This window comes from Bactrocera latifrons, unplaced genomic scaffold (assembly GCF_001853355.1).
Source record: "Bactrocera latifrons isolate USDA-ARS-PBARC rearing strain unplaced genomic scaffold, ASM185335v1 scaffold_12, whole genome shotgun sequence".
In the NCBI taxonomy this organism is placed as follows: Eukaryota; Metazoa; Arthropoda; class Insecta; order Diptera; family Tephritidae; genus Bactrocera; species Bactrocera latifrons.
The window spans coordinates 918,418-945,972 of record NW_017534630.1 but is presented as its reverse complement, the minus strand read 5'-3'; the positions used below and the strand labels follow the sequence as shown (position 1 = coordinate 945,972).

The window sequence follows — 27,555 nt, the reverse complement described above, 5'->3', positions numbered from 1 at the left end:
TCTAGCCTCCGTGTATCTACTAAATATGGACTCATAAGAGTATTTGCAAAGCAATAAGCACTTTACTCTGACTTTGAAAAACTATTTAATGATTATCAAATAGATTAGCCATATGATATATTTTTCTTAATATCTGTTAATGAAAACTATATTTTTTATGCAGTGTGCTGATTTTTATTTAATAATATTTTCTTTGTTTTCCGTAAACCTCAAAGGTAACGTTTAGACCAACACTAGTATACGTTCTCATCTGTATAGATGCATAAGTCCAACCAGGTCCACCGTAGTATAAGATGTTCGACGGGCCCGAACTATTTTTGAACTGGTCTTGCAAATATATTACACTGATTACACTGTTATTGCTTTCGAACTGAAATTAGTAAAAAAGTAAAAGTTAAATATGTTGCAAATAAAGATATTTAGAAAAATATAGTTCTGTCTGTTAAATTACTTACCGTTTCGGGTATGTCAAAATAAACGTACTGTACTTGATGGGCTATAGCTGGTTTAAATACGTTCTTACTGAATAAGAATACATCAGTGGCATTGCGTACACCCCAAGTCGAGCTCCCAGAAAAGGCAACGGCGAAAAGTGTGAAGAGCACATAAATTTACACGGCAGTCTTCATTCTCGAGCGCTATTAGGTTAAGTAATAAATTTTTGTCTAGCTCCTCTGCTTTTTATAGTTATTTTGAATATCGCAATAACTGCAATTTGATTCGAACGTTTTTAGAGATAATATTCTGATAAGCCGTAGAGGCTTTCTTATAATAGCCTCATATATTTTCTTTGTAACTTTTGATTTGAGCGTAAACACCCATAACTAATTGTTAATGTTTGGTACATAAGTGGCCTATCAATTAATTTGATAAGCATATATGTATATATATATAAAGATAATTATATATATTTAACAAAGTTTTCGGCTAGTTTATAACATATGTATATATTAAAACAATTTCTGTTTAATTTTCCAAGAAAGTATGCCCCTTGAAATATGATATAATTATAGTTGAAGTTAACATTCTATATACAATTATAGAAAAGTACTTACTATTTATTGACCAAAACAAACATACTAGAGATATATCCTTCTTCAATTATTGGTTTTAACGGCAACTGTCGAAGTAAGTAGTCATATCAATCATATTCCAAATTATTTTTCTAGGTTCTAAGCTACTTCGAAGAAGTGATGACTTCTGAGAAAATGTATGCTATATTAGTTAGGGATTTGTTTTGTTTTTTTTTTGCTCATTGGTGACGAATACTGGTTGAAGACTGGTAAACAAATCGTAAAAACACGATAAAGTGAATGAATGTTCGAAAAAATAATTAACGAATAATATTACCTCAATTTTTTTAAACTTTAAAAACTAATAACTAGAGGTCGTGCCCAATATACTATTTCTGAAGGAAAAAAATCCGAAAATTTGCGAATATCCAAAAAAAAAAAAATTACTTATAATGAAGCAGTGAATTTAAATTTAAGATAAAATATAAAATTTAATATTTAATATAAATACTTACTTCGAATCACTTTCACATAAACGGTTTATTTTGTTCTCTGAATATTAAAATGCTTCAAAAGTTGACTATGAGTTATATTGTAGAGATCAAAAATTAACAAATTCTAACTATCCGAATATCTCGGAGTTCCAAGGTGGGATTTACATATGTATGATTTTGTAAATTTAAAAAAAAAATTTGAATAAGATTTATATGAAACTGGCAGCTGCTGAAATTCTAAAATGTTATTTTGAAAAAAAAAAATTCGGTATTAAAAAATTCTATGTTTTATATCTCCATAATTTTTAAACAAGTTTGATCCCTAGTTGTATTTATATAAACAATGGATACTGCAAAAATATGTTTTACAATTGTCTGATAAGCCTGAAATATTTCAGTATCCTCATAAGCTAACATTTATCAGAAACCTACAGAATATAAAACAAAATTAATACATTTTCAGATTCAAATTCGCAGTTCCAAGTTGGCATATGTATATATGATTTTGAAAATATGAAAACAGTTTTGAATAAAAACTTTTTTCACATACATAAAAATGGTAGCGGCTGAAATTCTATAATTTCTGAAGAAAGTCAACTTTGAAAAATTCGGAGTTAGCAAATACTAAATTTCATATTTTTCTAATTTTGGAATAAGTTTTATTGTGAATTTATACAACTAACAAAGCTCGTGAGAATATATATATTTCTAACTATATGACAACTCCGAAATATTTCAGTATACGGATAAGCTAACTTTGTACAGAACTCTGTAGAATATTAAAAAAGTATCACAAATATTCAAATTCTATGAAATTATAATTTCGAAATGAGAGCGGAGTTTCCACTACTCCGAAATTAAACTGTGTATTTGAAAAAAGTTTAAAGTCAGCAAGAGAATTATGAGAATTACAATACTTGCACATATCACATTATGCATCTTCTATATTTAGAAATGATATTTCTTATTAAATCTAACTTCAACAACAATTCATGAATCTTTTCCAACAAACTAAAGTCGCTCAGTTACCCCAACTAAATCCGGCAGTCGGAATTCGCAACTTTGAGTGTTTGCCTTTTCGGTGGAAAAGCAGCTACTCAACGCTAAACTGTGCAGATCGCAATGCTAATCTGAGAGAAAATCGAAAACTAACTTTTTACAATGAAGGGATTTACACATAAATATGTATATACATATATACGCTGGAATGCATGCAAACAAGTCAACTTCCTATAAAAGAAGTTGCATCGAACGATATCCACTTTGAAAATCCAATTTGCCTCATGTCAAGAATTGCTTCTACTAATGCCATGCAAGGAAAGCGATAAGCTTTTGTAACTTATAAGTTGCAAGTTGGCTCATATACACATACATAAACTCACATATATACACTTTAATAGATATATGTATGTATGTATGTGGGACTACTTGGCGCCATTTTATAGTGTGTAGTACTAAAAAATAGTTACTCATACATTATAAGATGTATATTGGTGTGTATGTGTGTTTGCGCTCCTTAACAGCTTGCATTGTTATACGAACGACTTGCAACGAAGTTCTGTTTGCCTGTGCCGGCTCAGATTCCATTGCAAAATGGCGCCGACGACAAACTTTTCCAACAGATGACTACGAGGGAATGCACGAGGCGCATGTTTGTGTGTGTAGTAGTTCAATAGTTCTTGCATATAATTTATTTGTATGTAGTTGCCTCGAAATTGCTCCATATCGCTAGCGGCTATTACGTCAGTCAGTATTGGCATGAAAAATACGCGCTGATGCTGTTGGGGTGCTTTGTGTAAGTAGTTGTTGATAAACGTTGCGTAAAAAGTTGCATGCAACTATTTAGCCTTATCTGGAAATGCGCATACGACAATTTGTAATCGTAGCTATATCTGTCTTAAACTGTTTTCTTTTGCATTTGGCTTTTTGCAACGCACTATTGGATTATTTATTACCGGAAAATTGCAGTTGCACGACAATGTCTTACAACCATCGACGCTGTGGAGTGCGTGCAACATAAAGTATATAACTTTATGTTATGCTATAGCTGTAATGGCTGTTCACTTGTTGATTATACAACTTTTTGGGGGTTTTCTTAGTTCAATTAAATGCTCGCCTTAACCTGCTTTTAAGAAACTTGTTTCTCAATAATTAAATGTTGCCAATATTTCATTTTTATTAATGTGATTTCGTTTTCGTTTTAAGATTTATTTTGAGCCCTGCCACCATTTTGGTCGACCGCAAAGCTTTTGAAGGTAGCATTAAAGAATCTCTGTATATGAAATGCAGTAAGTATAAGTATGTGCGTGTATAAAAATCCGTCTGCGATTCAAAACAGCATTAATTTGCATTTATATGCACACATATTCCCTTTTTACTACATTTGCAACAATTGTTTATACTCATTTGCGCCAAATTGTTGCCAATTGCAGTGTAGCTGTTGAAAGTCTTTTCCCCACAGAGCTTTCGACTTCTGCTCCTCTCGACTCCGGCGCTCTTTTTATAATAATTTTATTGCAACAACGCCTGTGGCTGCGGGCGCCTTTTTGTTTACCGTTTGTTGTTGAGTTTTTTTATGTTTTTTTCGTCTATTGTGGGCATATGGGTCTCATAGTCTCAGCTTCGCATTATCAACAGTTGTTGTTATTGCCTTTCGCACACTTTTTCCTTATTTTACTTTATTATTCGTACTTTGGAAACAACAACAAGTCATTGCCAGATAAGCCTCGGGTGTGCAACAATGAGAGCATATGCGTGTAATGTTATTGCCCCGTCGTTTTGTCTCTCATATCCTCACCGCCTTCAACGCCTTTCAATTCAGTATTATTTACTTGGGTTTTAGCTTTTTGTTTTTTACTTACAACACTTGAGGCCGTTGGTGTAAAATAAGCTTACCCGAGTTCGCAATTTCTCTGCCACGTAAGCCGTTCATAATCTTTGCTACAGCTTCAAACACTGGTGGCGGCAATGCCTTTGAAATCCTAAATGAACTATGTATGTACATACCTACGATTAGTCCTCATTGAAGCGAATGAAAGCGAAGGCGTTTATTTGAAATGTGCTAAATGGAAGGACAGCAGGAAGGACGTTATTGCAGAGGTGTAAGAGTACATTGAGCAGCAGAAGTTGCTTAACATTTTGTTTTAAGGCTATTTTTTGCCATTTTACTTGAAATTTAGTAAAGATGTGAATCTTTGTGTTACTTGTGTATTTGAAACCCTAATTTATAAAACTAATTTATATAAACAGTATTTTTTCTTACATTGCGAAGTCAAAATAATTTAAATATGTACAATTTCAAACGGTATTGAACCTGTTTTTATAAGATTATGTTAGTAATTATGAAAGAGTTTTGTGAAAGTTTCATTGTTTCTGAACTATAACTATCCATTTCTCAATAAATTTCTGAAAATATGTTTCCATAAAGCTACCCATTTTAGAAAAACCATCACAAATCCAAAACCTTTCGGTTTGTTTAAACAAATTTCTTCGATAAATCGACCTTCAACTTCTCACTTAGTATTATATTGTTCAAACCATTTCAACGAAGTACTTGAAATCCATCGTTATTTCTGCATTTCAGAAGTCTTAGACACTCAAAACCTCGTTTTATTAAAACTAGCAAGAAGAAGATGTTAGTTTCAATTCGTAATAAATATTAGAAGACATGAAAATCTTTCAAATAGTCAAATTGGGTATCGTGGTCAGTGGAGCTCGATCCTTGACTTATGTATGATAGGATTCAACGGAAATTGTTAAATTCCAATCCGTGTAGTGTTCGTACGATCTTCACCCAATTAACGTATTGCTACCCAAAAAGTTAACAGTAACAGAACCGGTAAGTAACCAGATAGTTATTGGTTATAATTAAGCTTTCAATTTTTTATTTTATTTTTATTTTTTGAAAGAATTTATTATATGTATATAATAAGAGCCTACTTCATTTTGCAAGTGCTAGGAAGACCTTGTTTACCAAAATGTTAACGGTTACATAACTGGTAAGCAACCGAGGAGTTATCGGTTATTACTGAACTTTTAAATACATTCATGTTTTTTTTTTTTTTTTTGGTTTTTTTTTTTGTTTGTTCAATTTATACTTTGAATAAGAGCCTAGCCTATTTTACAAGTGCAACTAAAAACTTTTGTTGCCTTTCGAAACTACTTGTTAGTTTAGTTTATTTTTTATATTTAATTATAAAATTTCCCATAAAATACGGTATCACTGTGCCGTTGCTTTTTTATTATTTTTCCTTATTTTACACACTTTTATTTACTCATTCTTTATTATTATTTATTTGGCTCGCTTTTGATTGTGTGCCTCGCCGTTGCGTTACAAGTGTGTGCATGTGTATATTCCGTGCACATTTAGGGTAAAGTGTAAGTAATCTTGCATAGAAGCAAATCCTGGCACTTAACCTGATGTTACCACTACTTCCGTTTGCAGCGGTGCGGCATGTGGCACAATTGCAAATAAATAGCTATGTGTAATATGTAGTAACGAGTATTTCCTTAATGCTTACTACTGTTTGTGCGGGTCGCTTGGTTAGTCAGTGGGTGGTGAGTGGGGGTGTTAATTTGTTGGAGTGATTGGAGCAGTTCTTTGCACTGTAAGTAGTAAATGTGGGTAATGGATGAGTCTCAGCCATACTGGCAGGCAGCAAGGCAGGCGTGCGGAAATGTTGATAAGCCATTAGTATGAGTGTTGAAATCTGTTGTGGCGGCACAAGTGTAAAATTGCAATTGTCCTTTTTCTTAAAAACAACAAAAGCAGCAAAGAAAACCGACGACCTTTCTTCTCGCATTGTTTCCAACGCCATTGCTGCGTGTCAAATTGTTTGTGATTTGAGTTGAAACAAAGCAAAGTTGCAGCTTAAAAGTTGTGCGAAGACAAGTTGTGTGGTTACCAAACTTAGTTGAACTAGTTTGATGTTATCTCTGCGCTTTTCGTGCTTGTTTTGCAAAGTTTTAAGGTTGATTTGATCTTCGGCTTTGAGGGGGCAGAAAACTAATTTTAGTTTTATTATTCTTTAAATTCTTTTTGGGTTGAAGCGTGTTTGAATAATTTATGATGATCTCAAATAGATTAGTTCAGCAATTATAAATGTAAATTTTGTGTGATAAGAATGCGATTAAAAATTTGGTTTAATTTCAATAATTATTAGTTTTATTTTTGCTATCCAACTATTTGGATAGATAGGTTCTAAGTTTAGCTAAAAAGTTCGGAGCTTTCAAAAAACATATGGTTATGTATTGGTTATTTATTGGTTATATCTGATAGCGGAGGCTGATATTCTACATATGTGTATGTAATATGATGTAGTTAATCATAAGTAATAAAAAACTCAATTTCGATTTTATTGATGATACATTGTTTTGCATTTTAGGTGACGATATACTCGTTCCCAAACCAACTAATATCATTTTTTCGAATTCTATTTTTTAAGAGGCACTATACTAAAATAATGAAATTTTATTTAAAAAATATATTTCGTTCACATAACTCAATGTACAAATGTGAAAATAATTTCCCTTGAGTATGCTAATCATCGTTTTCTCACACAAAATTCTCGTCACACAATGCATTTGCATCTAATTGTTGAAATAACAAAGACTTTTTAATGAAAAATCAGTAATTTTAATTCATATCCGGTAATATTATTACCCCTTGCTCAATGTAAGCAACGCCCGGAACATTGAACTCTGTGCCAGCAGCAACACAGCCGTCGCGCCTTGACGTCATAGTTACTGTTGTTGCTGCCGCTAACAAGTATTAATATCAACACCCCCAAATTGGCACTTAGCAGCGGCGTTGCCCAAACACAGACGCGTGTACGCATGTGTGGATACCACTGAGGGATGCACGCAACGGGCTTTTAAACGCCGCCTGTGGCAATATGTAAATGTGGGCGCGGGTAAACACAACAAAGTGCAATAAGAAAAACAAATGCAATTAAGCGTAAAGCGCGCACCGTTATCCGTAGAGGGCGTGCCACCCCACCCTCATATGTTATATGTTTATTTAAATGTATGACGATGGTGGGTGTGTGTGTGTGTATGAGCGCTGTGTATTCGCACTTCGAGCTGCGTCTTCGGCGCGTGGGGTTAACACTGGGCCACGCTGTTGGGTGGGGCCTTAAAATTCGTTGAATTTATTATGCAAGCTTATGCCACAACGTGACGCAAAAGATCGTGCCACAATGCGTCCCTAAGGGCTTTTCATGATTTTCATGACTCTTAAATGTTACGCGCCGCTCCCCACCCCTCGCCTCATATGCGCACTCTCCGGTTGATGAACATAACAACTTTGCAACAAAATTAAATCGAATTTTAAAGTTGTCGACAGCAAATGAGGTCGAGGAGTTGATAAACACTGAAGTACACTTACACACACATACATATGTGTGTAGGTGTGTTTGCACATAAGCAATTGTAGGCGTAAGTCAGGCGTAAATGGCTGCAGCGGCGCGCAAGTTGTTCAGATTTTCACATAAACTAATTCGTTTGTTTTGCTCTTTCTTCGTTGCAGATTTGCCGTCGACTTCATTGATGTGCGCGAAAAGGAGACGCGTCGCGGCACACGCGGCGCTGGCAATCCGGAGCGCAAACGCGGCCGCTTCCATCAGCGACGCAATCAGCAAATGCAACAAACAATGCAGGCTGATGACGCGTCCGCAGCTGGGTTGGCGCTGTCAGCAGCAACGCCGCTAAAAACGATTGCAACAACAACAACGACGACCACGACAACAACTGCAGCGACACCAGTAGCACAATTAGAGGCGTTCGCCAGCGAAAATGAATATATCAGCAGCGACAAGGAAAACATGCAACAACAAAAGCAACTGTTCCAACAACAACAACAACAGCAGCAGCAACAAATATCCAATAAAACTGTCAGTGTTGATGGCAATCAACACAGTAACGCCGGCAACGCGCAGGCGGCGGGAAATAATACCAACATGTCAACAGCAACGCTAACCAACTCTAAGGACACCGTCAACACACAATCAACAACGCGAACAGCGGCAATGGCAACAGCACAAAAATCAGCGCCGAGCCGTAGCAGCAGCAGCATTAGTGGCAATAACAATAGGCAGCAATCAAACCGCGACGCTAATGCTGACTTCTCCTCCGAAGAAGAAGCGGCGGCTAGACGCATCAAACCGGAAGATTTATTAGAGTTGCAGGAGCGTATCACAAAGGAAATACTCAATTCGAAATTGCAGGGCAAGGAAATGCAGGAATTGCAGGTAAGTCGGTAGCAAGCAGTGAAGCAAACAGTAGGGGCTCATAAACAAGCGAACCGGTGTCGTTGAAGGCGCCGCCGTCGTGGCAAGAATACGGGTCAGGTGGTATAGTTGCCAACGATCCGTTTGCTCTGCTACTAATCCAAGTTGCATGTTCATAGTGCAACCGTTGAGTAGATATATACAACAGCTGCATGCTTGTTGGACAACAATGTCGCTGCTCATGCATTCCGCTGGGGTTCGATTTCATCTGGTAGTTAGGCGTTACGGCGCTCCTATGTACATACAATGTAGGTGGTTAGGATCGGGGCGACAATGATGAGTTCACTTGGGTAATTCGTTTAGCAGTGACACGCCGTCTTGTGAGCTTACATAATTGCTGTCACAGAAGGCCCAGCTGCGCGCGGAAAAGTTCATTAGTGCATAAACAGCAGGTGCATATGGCAAGGAGCAAAATAGTTGGCAGGCGGTATTTATGCAAGGGGACCATGTAGCGCTTAGTGGAGTTTAGCAAGTTTAAGGCATCGCAAAGTTTCATTGTTTGTTCAAAAGTTTAGTTCAACTAACGGTGGGATAAAATCAAATACAGGGTGTGGGTATGTTTTCAGTGTCTTAAATTTAAGAAAATTTCTAAGTGAGGATGGAGTTTCTCCAGAAAATGTTGCCTTGAACACTGATTCAAGCTTACTTTCGTTCATATACTTTCAACTTGAAAAAGTCTGTTCGGTAGGGGCTTGATTTTAGTCGAACAGTTCGTATAGCAGCTATGTCCGATAATTTCAGATCGATACTCCAAAATACTGAGGGTATAGTTCGCGGACATATAATAAACAGACATGGCAGAATCCACTCAACTCATGCTTATTTATTGGGTAGTCGAAAAAGGCTTTTCGTATTTCTAATCAAACTTCAACTTATTTTTGTTTTTATATTTATAATAAACTTTATTGAACCAAATATCTACTATTTTGGGCGACCACTTTTTGCTATTTTTCCGCTAGAGACATTATTCCATTAGTGTAAAATTTTTCTGGTTTCTCGGCAAAAATTTGCGACAAGCAATTTTCACAGGCTTCTTTTGAAGCCAACTTTAATCCATTAAGGAAGTTCTGCATTGACCGAAACAAATAGTAGTTCGATGGTGCAAGTTCAGGACTACATGGTGGATGCTTCAAAACTTCCCAGCTAAGCTCTTCCACTTTTGCCGAGTCATCACAGTTGTGTGTGCTCTAGCGTTGTCCTGATGGAAGACGAAGCCTTTTCTGTTGAGCAGTTCTGGTCGTTTTTTTCAATTGCTTGCTTCAATGTCATTAGTTGCTGACAGTAAAATGTAGAGTTATTCGTTCGACCAGGCTAGAGCAGCTCATAGTGGAGGATTTCTTACCAATCCCACCAAACACTCAGCATAACCTTTCGAGGCGTCAAATCTGGTTTAGCGTACCCTGGTACCCTGGTTTAGGTACCCAAACAACGAGCATATTTTTGTAGCCATCCTCTTTTAAAAGGCTCAAAACCCTTTGATGATGAATATTAAGTTCCCTAGCGATGTCATGGCTGCTTAAGTGACGGTCCTGGTCAAATTTTTTCATAATCTCATTGACTTTTTCAATGATAGGTCCACACATTTTTACTCGTAAATTTCACAAATTTCATTGGTAACTTGTGTGGCATTCTTTCCTTTTTTTTTACAAAATTTTCAAAATACATATTGTAAATTTCTTCATTATTTTCAATTTTAAGGAGTGCTCCAGCTTCAACGCAGCATTTAATAATAGCTTTTAACTAAATATTAGTATGCACCAACTATTTTTATGGCAATAACACTTGCCGGGGCCAAGTTAATATTAGTAGACTCCTTTATTGACATCGCGCGGCCGGACGCAGCTTTGTTGTAGATAAATTCTCAAACTTACCTGCGTCCGTAAGATTTTATTATTAGCTTTTTATGTGCTTCTACCTTAACATCGCGGCTATTACACACCAACACACTTGAATATTTCACTTTTTCACTACATATATATTTCATTTTCTCTTTACACACTTTTTTATAACGCCCGATGGTATTTTCATGCGCCACTTGGATTTCATGTTGTTGGATGTTGTTGGCCATGTTTATATCACTTTATATCACCTCCGCATGCTGCGCATCATCGCCTCTGCGCTTGTGTCCTGGCAATGTTGCATGGCATAACGTGCAACTCGCTACGCGGTGTATTAATATTGACGTTGCTGTTGTTGTTGTCGCTAGGAGAAAATCAATCGCGAAATTCTAAACACAAAGGTGTTCAATATGGATGCTGGCGGCGGTGGCGCCGGCAAGCGCAAGCGAAGACGTAAAAATCAACGCGCCATCAACGGAATGCCAAACGATCAGCAAGCAGACGCCACAGCGAACGGTGCGGCCGGCGATGCTGGTGGTGGTGAGGGTGCGGGCAAATGGAAGAACAGCATTGCGGCCAAGGCTCGTAGTCTAATGAATTTGCACAACAACGAAGCGGGCCGGCGGGTGAGTACCTTTATTGTATATGTTTTATTAAAAGTTTTTTACAAGTCAGCGCACTTGCCTCATGCATCAACTTGTTGCAAATAAGTGGCGAAAACATTTATTAATTTCGAAAAAAATAATTACAAAACTTTTTGTTTTTCTTTTGTGAACTCAACGTGCAACAATTTGAGGAACAACATAAAAAAGTTTTACTTTTCATCATAAAAAGCAATAACAGCGAATATGTTGCTACCATAAAAAACAGGTTGTTGAGCTTACTCATGGGAAATAGGTATGCACGTGTGTGTGGGTGCTGCTTTGTGCGCTGGCTACGCTTGCAGTTGACAGTTGCGAGTCGACTAAACTATTTTCTGTTTACGCTTTATTAATTTGCCCGAGGCGCGCGGAGGAAATTGCGAATTAAAAACGGAATTCATTGGACGTCCACTTATGGTTGATTTTGAAATGAACAAATGTTGGTTGCAAACCAAGGCAACAAGTGCTACAAGCACAAACACACCCATGCAAGAACAAAAAATTTAATAAAAACTGTTATCAGTCGTTGAGCAATAGAGCTTCGTTTATTTATTGTTGTTGTTCTAGTGCAGATTGACTTACAGTAGCCAATTGGCAATTTCAAACACAAACTGCTTGACACAGACAAACACACACACGCATATATATATGTATATACATATAAAATGTTGCATTTGTATCTCTTCTGGCCTTTCCGCAAATCTGGCCAATCAAGAGCAATATGCCTGAGGCAATTAGAGTCTACGTTGATTTCCTGTGTAGTAAATTGAAAGCGTGAAACCAACGGCAACGGCCACCGTGGGCGCTTATGTTGCACGTAGTTGCACACTACAATATTTGTGAAGAGCGTACGACGACATTGCTGCTGATGACACTGTTACTCTGTTTCATATATATATTTGCTTTTTTTAGTTTTTAATAAATAGTAATCAGTGAAATTGTTGAGAACAGATAGTAATGGTGAAAGTTCATTATTTTTTAATAAATTACACTCTTAGCACATTTTTGTAGGAAATGTTATTAATTTTTTTGGTAAATGTTGAAAAGTTTGATCTACACTGAAATTTTATGAAATTTGGTAATTTATTACTGCCCTCTGTTTACCGCACCTCTCTTAATAATATTTGTTGCTAAGCATATTTCAATTTATATTAAAATAAAGAGTAAAGAAAGTGAAATAAATAGGAAAAGTTCACTCAAATTTTACCCAACTTTCCATTTTAACTCATACAAGCCACTAATGGACTTCAGCAACTATTCTTAATATTATTTCACAGTTTATTTACTTGTAAGACTGCAGTACCTCCGTCAATATCTTCTTCTTCTTCACTGTTGTAGACACCGCTTACGTGTTTAAAGCCGAGTCGTTTCTTATTTCCGCTAAATGGCGCCAGTTGGATAATCAAAGCGAAACTAGTTCCTTTTGCCATCGAATACTTTCAAAGCTGGAATGTTTTCATCCAATCGCACAACATCAGCTAGCCAGCGTAGCTGCTGTCTCCTAATTCACATTTGTATTCGTATAGGAGATGTTCTCTAGTCTCCTCTTCTTCTTTCCAGCTTCTAAGATAGAGCTTCTATGTTTCATGTTTGCAGTTTGTAAGTATACTTATTAGATAATGCCCTATTAGCACACATACCAGGGTTCTTATGTCACTTCTTTTGAATTCTAATAGTCGGTGTGTGCGGCCCATATTCCATTCATTCTACGTTTGCCTGTTTGTGGAGCAAGTTGAGAAATGAATCCACCGAGCCTAAGCTACATGTTTGTCAATTAAGTATCTACAAATATACCAGAGGCGGCATATACATAATTCCTCCTTATCGAGTTCTAATTGTAGGGCGCTGCCTGCTCTAGTTGGCTCATAAGCTTGACAGCTGCCAGGAACCCATTGCAGCTTTATTGTGAAATAGATTCTCTAAGAGATCAATAGCATTCTTTCAATATTGCTTATAAAATCTTCCAGGAATTTTAATTATTCAAAATATACAACTTATTTGCCCATCTGTATATAAAAATATATTACTTGTTTATGAGAACAAGAGACTTACTTTAAATACTTCTCCGTTTAAAGAAAAAAGGCGATTCTGGTATCCAATTTGGTTGAGTATTTGCTAAGTATAAGAGCTGACTTCGCTGCCAGAAAAGTCTGTAGGCCATAAGAAAACGGCCTTCCAAAATAAATTTTCTACAACTTTTTAATTTATGACTCCATAAATTCTACACAATTTGAGTGATTGAATTCCACAAGTAATGCGTAGAGATTGCGTGACTCGAACCAAGCCTTAAACACGTTTCTGTCAACAAATTCTAATAAATAATATAAATCAAATACAAGTTCCTCCAGTTAATATGCAAAATATTGCGATACAAACCCCTCAAGAGCAAAGAAACCGCAACTCTTCCAAGTCATTTACCAATTAAGCATGTGTTTGTATGTGTGACAATTAGACACAAAATATATTGCCAATAGCTAATGGACAGCTGATTGCTGATTGTTAATGGTGGCCACTTATATTCTAAGCAAATTATGCGTGAATAAACTCCGGCAAACGATCGTTACGAAGCACAAATTGAGGCGCAGTTGCATTTGAGCTATTCCGTTTGGTTTACTGGTTTTGATGCGGGTATCAGTATTTACTATACATGTATATATTTGCCACTTAATCACAAACATTTAGCTGCATAGATTTATTAATAAATGTTGCCGGCACACCCACTCCCGCCCTTCAATTGGTGGCACAATTAATGCTTGGTTAGTTGGCTAATGTGGCACACACAGTATGTGCTGCACGCTCAGCGCTGCTTGTGCCCATGGGGTGCGGCAAAATAGCATTTTAGATATTTCACACCAACTGTGACAGTGGCAATTAACAGTTCATGCAACACTGAGTGGCGTTGAGTTTTGGAGTGGAATGGGTATGGGTATAAAAATTATTGCTGCGAAATAATTTTGTTCAATAAATTAATGTCTCGCTTGACATTCACATAATGTTTTTTTTTTATGATAAAATCAGCTGAAATTTATCCTTTGAATGCATAAATACCTTTGTGCGTGTATGTGTGTGTAAGTATGTGATTTTTGGCAAACAAAGTGGCATGATATTTAAACATAAATCAGTGTAATCTCGTGTTAACAATCTATAAATACAAATATAAATGTCATAGACATGAATTCATTAAAAAGGCTGCGATAAAATCAAAGCGTGGAGTTTTGTTTAAAAAAATAGTTATTTCTCTCCTTATTGATTTCAATAAAAAAAAACTTACAATTTGTTCAGATTTATTGTAGCAATAAATATGATATATCTGGGAACACCTTTCAGTTGGGGGTTGGGACAGCTGCAATAATTGCTATTTAATTAAAATAAGTTTGAAAATTAAAAACGGATTAAGTTAATTAAATTCTTATCATTCTATAAATAATTTTTTTAAATAGCAAATATAAAGTAACACAGAAAGAGCTACTCTATATTAAAAATTATTATTTCTATTTTTAATTCATTGGCAAATTTATCTCGCAGATACTTGTGTTCTAAGGAGAGTCGTCTACCTTCGCGCTCCTGGAGGCTAATTTTCGTCAATAAATTGCAAAAAAAAATTCACGATAGTAGCATTTTTTTATATTCCATTAATTAGTTTATAAACTTGAATATGAAGAAACTCTTACCTTGAAACATCCTTGAATATAACACTGCCGACATTTTTGCAATAGACTTAAGCCTGTGCATCAGTAAGAACTTCAAGTTTTCGAATATTTTTCATAATTTTATGAGAAGGCATTATAACTGCCGGTGGACCCATGCCCCTTTCGGAGTTTGACTAGCAAACAATTCAGCAAACATCGGAATGGAGGGGAAGTAACGAACCGGAACCAAAAACCAGGCCAAGCCGCTCAAAAATCAAGGTGATGCTCATGGTTTTTTCGATGTTCATGGTTTGGTGTATCATGAATTTGTTCTGGAGGGACAGACGGTCAAGGTGTTCAATTTTATCGAAAACCGTCGGAATAGTGGAATAACAATTCATAGATTTTACACGTTGACGGAATTTGAAGCCAAAAATGCAAAGTATACCATTGATCAAGCAAAGTATTCACCAGATTTGGCTCCATGGAACTCGTTTTCAGGCGATCGAAGACATGAGATAAAATTCTCTTAAGGAGATGAAAGTCCTCTCAGAAAGTACTTAAGAAATGAGTTTCGAGGGCAGGAAACGTTGTCGTAAGTGCATTATATTTGGTGGGGATTACTTCGAAGGGACAAAATAAATATTGATGAATATTTAAATATTTAGACGACCCCCTTAAACTTTTGTTTCTGATAATGTTGATTGGTCCTCTAACAATGTATCAAGTGTAGGTGCAAATAATTACATTAGCGCAAATATATCTTTTATACAGATATCGGTTTTATGAACTTTTCCAGGGCGAATATTAAGGGGATGATTGGAACTGAATCTTCTATCAGGGACTTTGAAACAACTCTTGTTTCAGACTGTCAGACCACTGTACTACTTTCACGGATGCATCGATGCTTAAGGGAAAGCTTGAAGGGTGAGTCTTCTGTCGGCGGATCTCAATTAACTCTTGTCTTCAGACTTTCAGAATACTGTAGTATCTGCTGTTAAGGTAACAGCAGATGTACTTCCACGAAGTTGTTCTTCTTATTTTCGGGAGGTATTCATTCACTCCAATAGCTGCTATACAGGTCTCGAGCTCACTAACTATTTAAGGAGTACAATTACTAACCTATCCATAGCAACAGGCTACTGCCAAAAAAAATTTGTGTAGATTCCTCCCCACATTGTATTTATTTTCAAAATTGGAACTCACTATACCACTTGTACATTTTTTTTAGACATAGCCTCATCACCAAAGGCTTTCGTATCCGCAGCAGAACCGTAAACAAAATTTAATGCAAGTTCTTTGCTCAACAAATTTCGACATCGCAAAAAGCGAAAAACTCACTTTTAGCACCTCACAAAACGACACGTATCTCAACCACTAATGAATATTTTACCATGAAATTTGACATATGTAAATGTGACTAACAGTACTACCAACCTAACCTAAAAAAAATAATTCTCCAAATTTTTCGACGCGCACAGTTTAAATTCAAATGTCACCTTATTTTTTAGGCACAGTTTGATAATTTATATTAAATCCCAACTGTATTCACATAAGTGGCTGTTAAGCGCACATAAAACTTTGCTCTCATCCATATTTCACTTAAATATTAAATTCCGCAACATATTCCACCACTTCCACTTTGCATGCACACCTCTCTATAAAAAGCAATTTCCAGAGCGTGGCAAAATTTCACCACAAATAGCCTAAACCACAAAGGTGAGTGAGTAAGTGCAACAAAGCAAAAAACAAAACGCAAAAACAGGCAAATCCATATCTGTAAAATAATAAAAAATTCAATTTTTCACTAACAATAGTGTTGCCAAGATTTTTACCTTTTTTTTATATAAAAAATGGATGTGCAACAACAAACTGCGCTTGAGCTGGATTGTTTGAAAACCATTTGTGGCGCTAGTTGTGTGGCAGCAAGCCAAAAACTACGCACGCACGTACAAACACGCAAACAGCGTTGAAAATGCAAACGCCAAATGAAAAATTCAGCTGCAAAAAAGGCAGAGGCGACCAAGTTTGTCAAAAAGGTTTGCAAAGTTCACAGCGAGCCAACATCACTCATTACCAGCCACAATAAGAGCCAACATGGGAGCAGCGACTAAAGTGACAGCAGTAACAACACTAACAAAATAGCCGTTACTAAAGGCTAAACTAAAAACAAAAAAAGTTATTGTAACAAATAGCTGTGCATATATTTTACACAGAGAGGGAAAAATATCACAATATTTTTGGTTTCATATATTTACAGTGGTGGGCGCAAATATTGGTTATTATGTTTTAAATTGGTGGAAAAAAAGGCGGAGGTAGAAAAGCTATAATTTTCCAATAATCACGATTCTAAAACGAAAGATTCAAAGAAATAATGTGTCGAATTTACTCGTGACTAAAAATTTTCAATTTCAGCCGGGATAACCCTACTGGGAAAGTTGCCCTCAAATAAAATCTAGACGTAACGTTCGCATCTTTGTTGTTGGCGATTTGCTGCCAATAGTTGGCTAAAAGTACAGTTTTCCCGGCATTAGATTACTTCAAAGTTTTCATACCTTGATCAGGGTTAAAGAGTTTGCTACGAAGCCGAGTCGATTTTGTCATGTCCGACCTTCATTTTTTGAGCTATCGACCTGAAATATTGCATACGTCGTTTTCTCTCCGACAAAATGCTCACTTAGCAGAATCGCTAATATTGGACCACTATAACATAATACTATCATACAATTTGACTGAAAACAATCTGGATACAGATATTTTATAAATTTTATGAAGATATTATTGTTTTGGTGCAACCAAAGTTAACTTTTTTCTTCTTTTTTCACAACACAGTCGCTTAGAGACAATTAAAGGATTTCAATAATATTTCCCAAACAATATTTTTAATCGTTGCGATTTTTTGCTACGTACGGTACTTTTTTTTGTTTGCGACTATTAATTTTTTCCTATGCATGTCAATTTTCTCTGCTAAACGCTTGTTCATCAACATTTGGCACCGGCAGAAATACTTCTCAGATCCCAAGCGTGTACGAACAATTGCGCAATATTTTTTCAGGACATACTTGTATTTATGTATATATGATGGTGCATATGAGCGCTGAATGTGGCAGACACTTCAATTGAGCAAGTCGCAAATAAAAGAGCGAAAAAAGCAAAGAAATTCTAATATAAACTGGGTGCATTGCGGGTATTGTTCCTTTGGAGGTGTTGTCTTTGCCCACAAAGTTCGATTTTTTCCTGAAACCATCTGCATGTGTATGTATAGTCTATGTTGTTGCTGCTGTACTTTCTGTTTTTGATAGCGTTGTGATGCTCCTCTGAGCTTGTGTGTTTGGATGTGTTCATTTGGCAGCCTCTCATACAGTGAGTGAGGCACGAGACAATCAACTTCGGACATGATCGTTTGTATTTTTTATTTTTTTTTTTCGTGAAATTGAAGCAAATAAGGTTGCATGTTGGTGCCGTGATGCACGTAGTGATGGCAGCAAACGGCTTGTGTGGCAGTGAAAAAATGTAATATACCGCATGTCGCCAGCAAAAACACTGCAGCGTAACAGTAACAAACAAGTGTTATGAACAAAAACAACAACAACAACAAATCGAAGAACTAGTTCCTTAGTTCTGGAGAAATCGCTCGAAATCTTGCACCCATCCTTTTCTCCATAAGGAGCTTTTGATTTGTGGGAACCGCCGATATTAGAATACTACAGCGTATAGCTACCATACAAACTGACCGATCGGAATTAAGTGCTTGAAAGGAAACTTTTTCATTTGACTAGGTATCTTCAAGCGCTTTTGCAGAGATAATTACTTGAAACATATCTGATTACTGTGGTTTATAACTGTCATAAAAACCGACCGAATCGAATCTAGTTCTTGTTTGGAAGACTTTTTTATCTTCACGAAATTTGACATGAATTATTATCCAAGGCAAAGCTATAATTTCCAAATATTCCATCAGTGTTAAAATTTTTGGTTTATCTTCGAAAAACTGCGAATAGTAATTTTCACAGGCTTCTCTTGAATCCAACTTTACTCCATTAAGGTAGTTCTGCGTTGGCTGAAGCAAATAATATCCGATGGCTAAAGGTCAAGGCTATATGGTGGATATATCAAAACTTCCCAGCCAAGCTCTCCCAAATATGTGCGGTCTAGCAATGTCTTGATGAAAGACGAAGCCCTTTCTGTTGATCAGTTCTTTGCTTGCTTCAATCTTAGCAGTTGTTGATAATAAAATGTAGAATTAATCCATCGAGCAGGAGGGAGCAACTCATAGTGGATGATTCCTGTCCAATCCTATTAAATACTAAGCATAACTTTTCGAGGCGTCAATCCTGGCTTTGCAACCAATTTGTTGCACTTCACCATTCTTGAGCCATGATTTTTTGTCGCATATTATTGTCATATTTGATTCACTTTTCGTCTCCTGTTACCATTCGCTTTAGAAATGGTTCGATTTCATTTCGTTTCAGTAAAGAATCGCAGATGTTTTTTCGAGCCATTAAATTTTTCATATGGTACCCAAACATCGAGCTTCTTTTTATAGGCAGCGATTTTTAAATGGTTCGAAACCGTTTGAAGATAAATTTTATGTTCCTTAGCGATGGTCAATCTTTTTCATAATTTCATCGACTTTTTCAACGATAGATCGATCAGAGCGAGGTGCATCTTTCACATCGAAATTTTCAGAACGGAATCGAGCGAACCATTGTTGTGCTACACGAACTGATACAGCATCGTCTTCGTAAACTTCACAAATTTCATTGGTGGCTTGAGTGACATTCTTTCCTTTTTTATACAAAAATTTCAAAATATAGCGAATTCCTTCATTATTTTCACTCATTTTTGAACAGCTGCAACTTTGTTTTCAACTTCCCCGAATTTAATTTTTTTTTTTTTTTTTTGGTTAAATGAAGGTTAAAATCTCACCTTTCCAACGCACAAGGTTACACAATGTGTTTGGTATCACTGGAAATATACGACGAAAGACAAAAAGACTTTTTCGACTACCCAATACATGCATCCAAAATTAAAATTTTTCTTGTTTTTATTTAGAAGTTATTTGTAGCCCAATGTATCCGCCAACAACAATTTTATCACTGCAGAATTCAAATAAACCATTCCTACAGAAATCAAGGCTATATTGCACCAGAAGCTCAAAAAGTAATGGTGTCACCCTGTACTTGCTAATATATGTTTACACAAACAACTGGAGCTAATAGACAGTTTTGCGTTTCACAACGCTATCAGTCGATTTGGGATTTCTTTCATTCTTTTCCACTACCTTTCATCAACGGCAACTTTATTGCCACTGCTTGCTTTATACTTCACTATTGGCGATTGAAATAATGACAACAAATATCGATTGCACTTCACTGCGCGTTTTCTGGCGCTGTTGTAGTTGTTATTGTTGTTGTTCAGAAATGGTTGTTTGGTTATTGCCGTAACTGCCGCTAAAAAATGCATATTTGCGTGCTTGCTGTGCTGTGTTCTTATAAAGTTTCTTTGCAACCAAAGCTAGTTGCACGCAGGCAGTAATCACAGCAGCAGATGCGTTCTGTTGCTATTGTTGCCATGTTGTCTTTTTTTTTTTAATAAACGTTCGTCTGTCTTTGTGTCTGTCTGCTTTGTTTGACATTTGATATGCCACACAATTGTAATGTTGCATCAATTTAAGTTCGTTTTTTGCACAGCCACGACCACATGACTTTGCAGCTTTACTTGTGTCGCTGCTTGTAAGCGCACACACACACACACACATACTATCTAACTACCGCGAGGAGATGGTTTCTGCAACATTTTATGTGCAGTACTTCTTATCATTTGTCGCCGTCCGTTTTCATATGTGGCATAAGCACACACACACATGCACACAAATGCTGTTGACTGCGCTCAGCTCCATAAGCAACGCCGACAGTTAGCTGGAAATCCTCGTATAAATGTGTTAGGAAGTCAACAACGTCTGTGGCAGCTGCAGTGGCGTTGTGGCAGCAATAAGTGGTTGTTTACGTTGCCAAATGCCAACACACAAATCGCAAATTCAATTCATTTTTTATATTTCACAGATATTTATACACAAGCATATCCAAACACATAACACCGCATTATCCAACATATACATATGCATGAGTGTCCAACTTTTTCACTATTTTTTTATTTTTATTTTATGTTTTTTTTTTTTTTGTTATATATGTATATGTTTTTCAATATTTCTCGCTCGTTTTTTGTTTTTTTTTTTTCATATGTTTACCACTCTTGTGTCACGATTATTTTTCACAACAGTGTGTGTCAGTTCATATTTGTACACCCATCAGTCTGCTGGTGCTTGTGTGTGTGCGAGTGGACAGCAGCATGTCTTCGTATTTGTATTGTGGCAAGGTTTCAAATTATTTCGCTAAGTAGCAGGAAATATGAGCAATTCTTTTGTATGAATGAATGCCAGCGCAACCGGAAAACGCTGCAGCAGATCCACATACTCACTATAATATATATGTATGTGCGTTGGTATGTACTTTTATCAATGGTCAAGAAATGAAGTGATTCCTGTGTGCCATGTGAGGTTTCAATTTGTGCTTAAAGGAGTGTTCAACATTTCTGGCTATTCACATTCGTGGGTCAAATTGTCCTTTGCTCGATTTTAGAAGCTTGAAGCATTTAACGAATTTTTGGTGTAATTATGAAAGTATTATTAGTAGGTTTACATTCTCTTTTAATATGAAATTTTAAGTATATTGTTTATGCGGTTCAACAATTTTTTCTCATATAAAAAATTAAATATTTTATTAAAATTTGACTGAATAATAAAAAAATATGTTCGGAGATTTTTTGCAGAATAATCCATGCAGATTTCTTGAAGACAACTCGTCAAATGAAAAAATTGTCTATGCAAGAACTAGATTATAGTTCAGTATGTATGGTTGCTATATGTTATAGTGATTCGAAAACCTTAGGCAATAATACCTACATACCAAATTTCTTGAATATATCTCGTCAAGTCAAAAAACTTTCCACATAAGCACTCGATTCCTATCAATTAGTTGGTATAGCAGCTATGTGCTATAGTGGTTGAATATCGGCAAACACAACAAATTATCAACTTCTTGCGAAAAATATAGCGTGTACAACTTTCAGATCGATATCTAAAGAATTTTGTTTTATCTCTTCGATCGACTGAAAACGGTCTCCACGGAGTGGAAATTTCAGTTCAGGGAACAAAAAAAATCACATGGAGAAAAATCTGGGGTATACAGTGCTTGATTGATGGTATTCATTGCATTTGTGGCTTTAAATTTGAACTCCGTTGTAATCTTTTTGAAAAAAAAAAAATTCAGCTTTATCTGGACGAGTCGAGCAAGAGCGCGTTTCATACACAAAATATCCACCAAAATCATTCGAGCGGACTCGCGAGAGATATCTAATCCATTTGCGATCTCCATAGCACTTCCCTGATGAATTTCAAATACTATATCTTCACTTTTCACAGTTTTATCAGTTGAAGAGGTCGAAGTTAGTCCAGAATAAGTCATGTCTTTAATGATCTCTCGACCGTCTTTGTAGGCTTTGTACCACTCGTAGGCTTGTATTTTTGAAAAAAAAAAACTGAATCACGGTAACATCTTTGCAACATTCTAAATGGTTCCGCGCATGAAATTTGGTTAGAAATACAAAATTTTAGACAAATTCTTTGTACGATATTTTTATCCGTTGAAAAAATCGCAACGCACTACTGAGGTGCAGCGATTTAAGCAGCTGCTGTAAACAAACTGGTTGACAGATCGCGTTATATATTTGGCACAACATTAAAGACAGTCCTATGAACTTAGCAAAATGCATTTTTTTGTCTTTCATATAATGAACAATTAAATATTTGAACTATATTTTATTAAAGACGAAAATATAAAAATAAAAAAAATATAAAATCATTCAAAATATGAACTTTTCACATTTCAGGCTGTCCTCAAGAAAACACGCATCACTTGCAAGTGTCATGGTGTCTCTGGTTCATGCAGTTTGATCACTTGTTGGCAGCAGCTCTCATCAATCAGAGAAATCGGTATGTTTTTTAGGTGTAACTAGTTTAAGTCACATTGAGATAAATATGGCGTATATTTATGTATTTAAAATATTTTAGAAAAACGCTGTTGAATGGCAAATTAATATTACCTAAACTTAACTAAATGTTAGGAATCTTCAAAAGCTATTAGCGAAAATAAAAATCATTCTGTAATTGTATACTAGCTCCGATATCAAATTTCTTACCTGATGCCCCCACAAATTGACACGAAGCAGAGAGTACTGATAATTATTTACTTAAATAATCTCTCAACGTCTTTCCCCTTTTAATTAACATTCTCTAACATTATGTTGTTCATGCTGTACAGTTATGTTAATAACATAAACGCACTGCACTTCTTATTAATTCTCCCTGGTTCAGAACTTTGCTGTAAAAACCGCTTTATCGACTGATTTAGCAGATGACTAGATGGCGCACAGCATCGCTGGCAGAAGTGAAGTTCATATCCAAATAACATATACAGTAAACACTTGATATATCTATATATATACAAATAAACTTGTCAAAACTTACCAAAAAAAAAAAAAAATAATAATATGAAATATCTACTTCTTTTTTATAAATAATAAATATTTTTACTTATACTATACATATCACTCGGCAATTTTACTATTACCACGTTTACCACTTTCTTTTTTCTACAGGCGACTATTTGCGTGAAAAATACGAAGAGGCTACGGTAGTGAAATTGAATAAACGTGGTCGTTTACAAGTCAAAGACACGCAGTATAAAATGCCAACGTCGCACGATTTGGTGTATCTGGATGAGAGCCCAGATTGGTGTCGCAATAGTCGGCAGTTGCAGTGGCCAGGTGAGTGGAATGGAAATTAAATCAGCTTGCAGATATGTAGATAACTTAAAATTTAGTTGAAAAAACTGATTTAAATTAGGATTCGAATTTAAGTCACTACGTGAATCCCGATTCACAATTGAAGAAAACCAATTTCGAGATCCCGAAAATTTTCAAATAAAAAGATATGATTGCCCTATAAATTAATAAGTTTTATTTTGTTGCGCTGCTAAATTCAATTCGAATCATATTCTTACATTTAGGAAATTACGGCATTTTTTGAGTGCTTTTGGGATTTGGGGATTGGCAAAAAAAAACATTTCATACGGAGAATAGATTAATAAAAAGTAACTCGAATCGCATTGTTATATTAGGTTGTCAAAAAGTCTTGCGGCATTTTCGCTAGTTGGCGCATAGTTCTAGTTTTATTCGGGTCATGCTATACCTTTTTGGAAAGCTCATTTCACGCTAACACGTATTTGATTGATTGTCGTTTCTTTTAAGTCGTTCGTGAATTATAGCGTCGCAAACATGGAGCAATAAAGAAAAAATACGACATATTTTACAGTACTACTATGATGAAGGCAAAAATGCATCTCAAGCCGCCAATAAAATTTGTGCAGTTTATGGACCCGATACAGTTTCCATTTCCACCGCACAACGATGGTTTCAACGTTTTCGTTCTGGTGTAGAGGTGGTCGCGGATGCGCCACGCTCCGTAAGGCCTGTCGTCGAAAATTGCGATAAAATCGCTGAATTGGTCGAAAGAGACCGACATAGTAGCAGCCGTAGCATCGGCATGAGTCATCAAAAAAAAAAGTATGAACAATTGAAAATTCACTAAAAATACCGCAAGACTTTTTTGACAAACTAATATTTAAATGCTTTCAAGGATTTCGGGATTTATGAGCAACCAATTCGGGATTCCGAAAAATTTGAAACTTTGAAATATGATTACCAATTTGTTGCACTTATAAAAAATATCGAATCAAATTCTGTTAAGCAGAAATTACTTGTTTACCTTTAAGCGTATGATTTTTCTATAGTGTTTTCTTTCTTCCGCCTCCACAAAATTATTGGTGAATTTACTATAACAATTTTCCACTTACAGGCACACATGGTCGCGTATGCAATAAAACATCCTCCGGCTTGGATGGTTGCGGCATCTTATGTTGCGGTCGAGGCTACAACACCAAAAACATTGTGGTGCGAGAACGCTGCAATTGCAAATTCCACTGGTGCTGCCAGGTCAAATGTGATGTCTGTGTGAAAGTGCTCGAAGAACACACCTGTAAATAAGTAAATAATTATAAAAAAAACAAACATACAAAAATAAATAACTAAAAAAGAAATGATAAAATGACACTACTCAACAACACATGACGGCGCAAGGAGGCGATAAACACGATAAAAAATAGTAAATAAAACTAAAAATATACGAAATTATAACACAGAATAAAAAGCGAACATCCTCCAAAACAGTTGCTTTGCCCCCGCTCCGATAATCCCTTCGTTTGACTGCTGCATTACAGATATGCGTGTTAGACTGCGCAGACGGACATACATATGAGTATAGAAAGTTAAGCAGTATGTATGTATGTATGCAACTGCTATACATAAAATATGCGCCTAACGGCATGTGAAACAATTAACTGTAAATTAAAACAGCTAAGTAACTGCACAAATGAAATGATATGAGACTCAAAATAAAAACGCTGAGTTGTCAAGCACACACATACATATACTAATACAAAGAATTGTATATGCAAATGCAATTAGTTCTTAAGTCTGATTAAATGTATGTAATTCAATGTTATGTGCGATGATGTGCTGAAATTTGATACCCTCCGTGTAATTGTATGTGTGTATATTTAGTAGTAGGCGCGCAGACAGCTCCCCTCAAGCAACACATTTGTATGTAGAAAGCAAATTCCATAAATATAAGCAGCATTTATTTGATTTAACTGAAAAAAAATCAATTAATTACTATATAAGCAGTTGAAGTTACTGTAATGAATTTTCAATTACCATCCGCTAAATTTAGAGTTATAAAATGTATGTAGTTCCACATTGTAATCTATAAGGTAAGTGCGTGCGTGTGTGTATGTAAAATATATGTAGCTAAGTGAAGTGTGCGTTTAGTTTTCCACCGCGGTACTAACACTTTCCTTACGCACTGTATTTCTGTAGTCGGCTTAATTAATTCGTAGATTTACACATTAAAATATTTATAAACAAATAAATAAGCCTAACTGCGCATAACCTGCAACTCTAGTTTAGTATGAAGCCTACTTTAACTAACGTAATTTTAGTTGTAAACATCACTTATTTAAAGTAAAGTTGTATGAAGCAGATCTGAGCATATGTTGGAAGCTTCTGATATGAGAATAATAATATGAGGAATGCCAGATATCTTTTTTATACATACATATGTATGCGAAAACTTTCTTTTTTGGGACTTATGAGATTTTTGCAGACGACATTTTGACATAAAGTGAAAACCGCGTTTGATCATATTATATATTTGTAACTGTATTGTCTTTTGAAAACAGAGAAACTGTGTCAAAAAGTTGTAAAATTTGCAATGAAGTCTAATGAAAAGGTAGGGGGTTTTGACCTTAAAAATTTATGTCGAACCTAAAAACATTTGAGGCGATTATTTATACATTAAAAAATTGGCAACTATATAAAGTTAGCAACATAATTTCCTGTACCTCCCATTGAATCTTAAGACTTCTTTCGATAATTATTTTGATATTTTTTATTTTTTCTGCTAAAAAAACCGTGTTAGCATTACATGAATTTTCCATTCCCAAATTCAGTCCGAAGCAGTGGCATTTCTCGATATATGGTTACCTCTTATAGACCTTCCAATCTTGACTTAATCCATGTTGAAATTGACGCTTATTGGAGTTGAAAGACCTTCCGCGATACGTTTAAACAAACGGTTTCGCAGCTTAAACTGTATTAGTAGCAGACTCCATCGAAGTCTCTGGACATTACTGTTGGTTCACCTCTTCTGATCCTGATAACATAAGCTTACCGACTCAAGTGAGCTTACCTTTGACTTATGTGAGAGTTGATTGTATTGAATGGCGACAAAATGGTACTGCTTAGTGCTTATTGGCGGCTAAATGACTTGCACTATCCGCAACTCGTCCGATTGCCTACAGTTCGGCACTCTTAGATCCGCGACCAGATTATTTTCACAACCATACCAAGATAAAGTTATGAACTACAATAAAACTGTAGGCAATAGAAATAATTTTAAAATCATATTTGCTGTTTTGATTTTACATTCTAAAAGATGGACAACTCCGTCCTGCTTTTTCACCCAAGTGGGTCAATATATGAATAAAATTTCGAAAGCTGTTGCCTACATCTAGCCGTTCAAAGTGTTTGTAACATTTACCAAGAGAAGTAGACTCTGTCAAGAACTCTGTGGCTCTGACAAATCTAACTCAAGTCTATGGCTTTATTTTTTGAAAATGTCTAAGTTTGACCGAAATGCTGTTTCCAGCAGCGTTTTCGCAAAAAAATGGTTCAATACCTGGCCCCCCACGATTTGCTTTAAACTTTCCAATCTTTTCTCATGCTGTAGCTTAGATTTTCTACATGGCCGTTGCTTCATCGGTAAAGGTAATATTTTGAGATACCCTACCATAATCAAGTGAATAGCAATATCTTTCACTTCCCAGAGATATCACACTTAGTTGTCTCTTAAATGTTTATGAGAGTAAAGCTTTACTTGAACCACCCTGTAGATTAAACACATATATGATTTCTTAT

General features: G+C 35.8%; 1 protein-coding gene and 1 pseudogene across 1 annotated transcript in view; one reads left to right on the top strand and one right to left on the bottom strand.

Moving 5' to 3' along the window:
- LOC108978284 (protein Wnt-5) overlaps nt 1-26,632 on the top strand; it is a 154,770-nt gene extending 128,138 nt beyond the window's left edge. Inside the window, exons 5-9 of the mRNA XM_018948473.1 lie at nt 8,034-8,754; nt 11,000-11,257; nt 22,852-22,954; nt 23,620-23,787; nt 24,878-26,632. Of these exons, the coding sequence (XP_018804018.1) occupies nt 8,034-8,754; nt 11,000-11,257; nt 22,852-22,954; nt 23,620-23,787; nt 24,878-25,065 (1,438 nt within the window). The 3' untranslated portion in view covers nt 25,066-26,632. The remainder of the gene's footprint in view (nt 1-8,033; nt 8,755-10,999; nt 11,258-22,851; nt 22,955-23,619; nt 23,788-24,877) is intronic.
- Nucleotides 178-629, bottom strand: LOC108978287 (annotated as a pseudogene).
- Nucleotides 26,633-27,555: the final 923 nt, after the last annotated feature.